The sequence below is a fragment of the Vulpes vulpes genome, chromosome 12 (genome assembly GCF_048418805.1).
Source record: "Vulpes vulpes isolate BD-2025 chromosome 12, VulVul3, whole genome shotgun sequence".
Classification (NCBI taxonomy): domain Eukaryota; kingdom Metazoa; phylum Chordata; class Mammalia; order Carnivora; family Canidae; genus Vulpes; species Vulpes vulpes.
The window spans coordinates 188,112,841-188,118,840 of record NC_132791.1 but is presented as its reverse complement, the minus strand read 5'-3'; the positions used below and the strand labels follow the sequence as shown (position 1 = coordinate 188,118,840).

Sequence of the window (6,000 nt, the reverse complement as noted above, 5' to 3'; positions counted from 1 at the left end):
CGGGGGCGGGGCCTGGCGGGGCGGGGCCTCGGGCGGGGCGGGACCGCGATGCTCGCGCCGTCAAGTGACCCACCGCGCCGCCGCCCGCATACAGCTCCCCAGGTGGGCGGGGCCGGGGAGTGGGCCGGGCCGGGGAGTAGGCGGGGCCTCGGGGAGGGGCAGGGCCGCGATGCTCGCGCTGTCAGGTGTCAGGTGTCCGCGTCCCCGCCCGCGAACAGCCCCCCGAGGTGGGCGGGGCCGCGGCGGGGCCGGGGGCGGGGCCTGGCGGGGCGGGGCATGGAGGGGGCGGGGCCGCGGTGCTCGCGCCGTCAGGTGACCACGCCCCCGCCCGCGTACAGCTCCCCGAGGTGGGCGGGGCCGGGGGCGGGGTCTGGTGGGGGCGGGGCCTGGTGGGGGCGGGGCCGCGATGCTCGCGCCGTCAGGTGACCACGCCCCCGCCGCGTACAGCCCCCCCGAGGTGGGCGGGGCGGGGCCGGGGAGTGGGCGGGGCCTCGGGGAGGGGCGGGGCCGCGCTGCTCGCGCCGTCAGGTGTCGGCGTCGCCCGCGCCCCCCGCGTACAGCTCCCCGAGCCGCTGGAAGCGGGGCCCCCAGTCGCTGAGGTAGTCGAAGCTCTGGTCCGAGTCCGAGGCGCCCGAGCCCAGCGAGCTGAGCGAGCCTGCCGCCGAGCCGCGGCCCTCGTAGCCGTACACCTGGATGGAGTCGTAGGGCGGCGCGGCGGGGTCGCTGTCGGCCTCGTGCAGCCGCACGCTGATGAACTCGTCCACGTCCACGCCGCCCGGCCCCGCGCCCGGGCCCCGCCGCGGCAGCAGCTGCAGCTCGGGCTTCACGTCCCTGCGCGGGGCCAGGCCGCTGACGCCGTCGGGGTTCTGCAGCGTGGCGATGTCGAAGGCCTCGGTGTCCTCCTCGCCGCCGCCCTCGTCGTCGTAGCGGATGATGTTCTCCCGCACGTCCTCGTCGTCCTTGATGATGAGCGGCTCGTTCTTGTGCCGCCGCAGGGTCACGAACAGCACCACGATGACTGCGGGGGAAACGGACACGAGTCGGCGAGCGGGGCCCGCGGCACCGGCCGTGCAAAGGGCCAGCGGCCAGCGGGAGCCCCGCCCAGCCCCGGCCAGCGCCCTGCGGCACTGCGCTCAGCACCTCGGGGGGACCGGGCTGGGGGAGCTCAGCACCTCGGGGGGACCGGGCTCGGGGAGCTCAGCACCTCGGGGGGACCGGGCTCGGGGAGCTCAGCACCTCGGGGGGACCGGGCTCGGGGAGCTCAGCACCTCGGGGGGACCGGGCTCGGGGAGCTCAGCACCTCGGGGGGACCGGGCTCGGGGAGCTCAGCACCTCGGGGGGACCGGGCTCGGGGAGCTCAGCACCTCGGGAGGACCGGGCTCGGGGAGCTCAGCACCTCGGGGGGACCGGGCTCGGGGAGCTCAGCACCTCGGGAGCACCGGGCTCGGGGAGCTCAGCACCTCGGGAGCACCGGGCTCGGGGAGCTCAGCACCTCGGGAGGACCGGGCTCGGGGAGCTCAGCACCTTGGGGGGACCCGGCTCAGTTAGCTCAGCACCTCAGGAGGACCGGGCTGGGGGAGCTCAGCACCTCGGGAGGACCGGGCTGGGGGAGCTCAGCACCTCGGGAGGACCGGGCTCGGGGAGCTCAGCACCTCGGGAGCACCGGGCTCGGGGAGCTCAGCACCTCGGGAGGACCGGGCTGGGGGAGCTCAGCACCTCGAGGGGACCGGGCTCGGGGAGCTCAGCACCTCGGGGGGACCCGGCTGGGGGAGCTCAGCACCTCGGGGGGACCGGGCTCGGGGAGCTCAGCACCTCGGGAGCACCGGGCTCGGGGAGCTCAGCACCTCGGGAGGACCGGGCTCGGGGAGCTCAGCACCTCGGGGGGACCGGGCTCGGGGAGCTCAGCACCTCGGAGGGACCGGGCTCCGGGAGCTCAGCACCTCGGGGGGACCGGGCTGGGTGAGCTCAGCACCTCGGGGGGACCGGGCTGGGTGAGCTCAGCACCTCGGGGGGACCGGGCTGGGGGAGCTCAAGACCTCTGGAGGACCAGGTCTGGTTAGCTCAGCACCTCCGGGGATGGGGCTCGGTTCGCTCAGCACTCTCCAAGGACAGGGCTTGGACTGCGCAGGAGGACCCTCGTCCCAGGCCCTGCCAGGCACCAGGTGGCCACGGAGCTGGGTTAAAAGACCGAGTTTGCACCCGCCCGTGGTGAAGCCTGTGGGCAACCCGGTTCTGGGCTCCAGAACCAACGGCACCCGACAGAGGAGAGCGCAGACCACACAGCTTCTTGCTGGGGAGCCTAGGGCGCCCTTTAAGGCTCCTCGACTCCATGCCCTTCTTCTAAAACACGAAAGGAGCAGCAGAGCAGTAGCTAGCATATTCGTGTCGTGTCAGCTCTTCAAAACCCTCCCGATGGAGTCAGGTTCCTTCACAGATGAAGCGATGTACCGAGATGGATGCCAGGTCGCCGTGGAGGATTTCCTTCCCCGGCTGCAAAGGGGGGCCTACAGGCGGGCACAGGGCAAGAAACCCATACCCCACAGGCCAAGCTAGCCAGATCACACGCGGTGGGGCTCCTGGGGTGGGACATGTCTAGAAATAGCGTTAATCCAGACTCTGGGTGATCAGGACAGATGCCACTGGAGACAGGGTAACTGACACTATTTGGCTTAAGGACGCAGCAAGGTACGACTTTCTTTTTGTATATCTTCCTATTCTCCTCTCATTTTTATAACTGGATATTTTTTTCTGAGCCTTTTGTAGACAAAAGACTACTTTGGACACAGGAGAGCCTCCCACTGCAGCAAATTGGTGCACGTGAGATCCGCAGGCTTTCTGGTATAACAGACGCCGTTTAACCACAGAAAACGTCCACCAACTCAGTCTATACTTGAGACTTAGCCTACCTTCCTTCGCACTGGGATGGAAAAAGACACTGAACTTTCCTCTCTGGTGGACATTGGCTATCACAGCACTTTTCTCCCTTCACCCCTCCATTAAGGAGCTTGGAGAAGTGCATGAAAGTTTCTTTTCCCCCAAAAGAATGCTGACACCTGACTGGGGTTCAGGTTTGCTGTCCTTATTTACAGTCATTTAAGAACCAGAAAGACGATGACTATCAAGCTATGAGGGAAATACGTACCGAGCAGCAAAATGATGCATGCTAATATGGCAATTAAGGCGCCCATACTGAGTCCGATCGGAAGGACATAAGCTTCAACGTTACAAGACTGGACAACGCCATCACTGCTGCAGCCACAGACCCGGATGGTCAGGGTGCTGGTGCTGCTCAGAGGAGGATTCCCACTGTCGCTTATTATGATTGGTAAAAGATAGACTTCTTGCTTCTGGCGGTTGAATCCATTATGCTTGGCCAAAATGCTGAGGGAATTATCTGGAAAAAGTGAAAATCACAATAGTTTGCATCCCTTCAAACAATGCCTTTTTCTAGTTCAAAAGTCCTCTGCGAAACTCAAGACAATCCCAAGTCCGCTGGACCGCTCAGATTCTTTCCACCTCCCTCTCCCCCCTTTGCCAGTCGGCGTGGACCGAAACACCCACACCCTAACGGGTTTAATGAATAGGCCCCACGATGAGCAAATGACGTTTTCCCATCACTTTGCAAGTGTAACAGTTTCTTTTATAAAAATAATTTTCAAGTGCCCTTTCGGAAGACAAAAACGAAGAGAAACCTCCATAAATAAGTTTAATTTTCTCTCATTTATCCTGACAATGCAAAATTCACCGGACAGAATTTCACCACCTTTGAAAGGCACGTTTGCATTAAAAGGTGGACCGTATGACAATATGGCACATGAAACGGGGCACTTGGTGGATTTCCACAGGTACCTAAAAGGAGCCCTTCATGCCCTTGAGCATGCAAACTAAGATATAACAAAAGTCCCTCCTCCATTGCGGGGGATGCGCCACACGTATTAAAATTCTGTCAAGCAGACCTGTAGTGGTTACACAAATGAGAATCAAATGAGGAGTCGTAGAAGCAGATGTTCCATATCACATGTTAATCAATTAACATGGAGAGATACGTTGGTCATCTAGGGCAACACTTTAAGGGATTTAAGAAATACTCATGGGCACAAGTCAGTTCAAGGTAAACCTTGTCAGTGAGGAATTCCTGGATCCATGCTAGCCCGACGGTTCCCACAGTTTTACCCCCAAAATAAATTTTTTGTGGTCATCCATGCCCACCTCCTGAAACTGTAGTCACGTCGTATATGTTAATTATTAGTATTTTCTCATTTTTCATTAACGGAAGACCTACATCTATTCAACATGGGAGCACATTATCTTACGGATATTCTAGGCAAGAGCAAGGAAACATAATATCGGTTAATGTGTGTGATGTTATTTGGGCAAAAGGATGATTTCTGTTAGGATTCTTTTCACATATTGGCAAGTCGGTAGACCCCGGAATGCTTGGCTACCTCACTGTTGCATATTAAGCAGAGATTCTAAACCACTGTTGTCCAATTCCTGATCATCAGTGTCCTTCTGGCTTCCAGCACCCTCAAATACATGAACAGATATTCCACTCAAATGACTTTAAATAAATGTGTTACATTTCCTGTGCCATGCAGTGCTAGACTATAATTTTTTAAAAAATGATAGCCATTCTCCCAAAATAGATGTATAAATTATATTTGTTTTTGTTTTATTTAAGATATAAGTGGATCTGTAATGCCTTGCTAGTAAGCAAAGAAGAAAATACCAGATGGAGTTAACATTGTTTTTTTCTAAATCTCTTCTGGTTTTGCCTCATTATTTAGTAATTTAAGGAGTGAAAAGAGGTCCCTAATAGAATTCAGCAGTGATGTACCAAATGATCCAGTTATCTTTATTTCCATGACCTAGAAGGAAATACCACTAAACTAAAACAGGAGAACATTATCTCAAAACAGATACAGAATATACAGCCGTGTTATATTTTCAGAAAGTGTGTGACAAGTCTGAGTACAGTTAATTAGTGCAAGGAACATTTGTGGATGATTTCATATACCATAGTTCAAAACAGAAGATGGGAATTGTTCCTCAAGATGCAATTAATAAAATTACAGTGAGGCTTTTTGTCTTTTTGTGGTTGACATTATTTATATGGGAAGCTATTCTTGCATATTCTCTCTTTAAAACAATCTATAATGATAATTTAGAAACTGCAGCGGGAATATTGCTCATTAGTACTTAGAAAAGCATTGATGGGTCCACCACTGAATTCATATTATTTTACCATTCCTGGCATATGCATATGTTGTTACCCTCCTATCTACAGAGAATTATTGACTGAATAGAGGAAGTCTGTGAGTCATTTTTGCCAGATTTTACCTGCTACCTCAAGCAAGTCAATGCCCTATTTGCTTATTCACCCTCCCCCCCCCTTTTTTTTTTACTATTTTTGATTGGTGTCCATGTTTATTATTGACTTACTTGAGTTATTATGCCAAATGAAATTGCCATTATTGTATATTTTTTAAAAACAAATATCAGCATTTTCACACAGTTCAAATCCTGTATTTGAAATACATTTTTTTTAGTGAAAGGGAATATAAGGGAAGGGAGAAGAAATGTGTGGGAAATATCAGAAATGGAGACAGAACATAAAGACTCCTAACTCTGGGAAACGAACTGGGGGTGGTGGAAGGGGAGGAGGGCTGGGGTGGGGTGAATGGGTGACGGGCACTGAGGGGGGCACTTGACGGGATGAGCACTGAGGGTTATCCTGTATGTTGGCAAATTGAACACCAATAAAAAATAAATTTATTATAAAAAAATGAAATACATTTTTTTCTTACATGTTGCACACCATTTATCAAGTTGTGGTTAGTTTCTTTGAAAACTTAGGGTGCCTTTTAATTTCAAAAAGTTTTAATTTAATATAGTCCATTTTACCAGTTAGTGCTCCTAACCTTATTTTTTAAATTGTGAAATATACAAAATACTTTTATAATGTTATCTTTCACATTTGGGCGATTGTAAGGAATTTTT

General features: G+C 54.1%; 1 protein-coding gene across 1 annotated transcript in view; it reads right to left on the bottom strand.

The window, feature by feature from the left end:
• Positions 1-369: 369 nt before the first annotated feature.
• CDH8 (cadherin 8) overlaps positions 370-6,000 on the bottom strand; it is a 357,448-nt gene continuing 351,817 nt past the window's right edge. Inside the window, exons 11-12 of the mRNA XM_072731755.1 lie at positions 3,143-3,394; positions 370-1,018 (exon numbers count right to left, since the gene is read on the bottom strand). Coding sequence (XP_072587856.1) covers positions 525-1,018; positions 3,143-3,394 — 746 coding nt within the window. The 3' untranslated portion in view covers positions 370-524. The remainder of the gene's footprint in view (positions 1,019-3,142; positions 3,395-6,000) is intronic.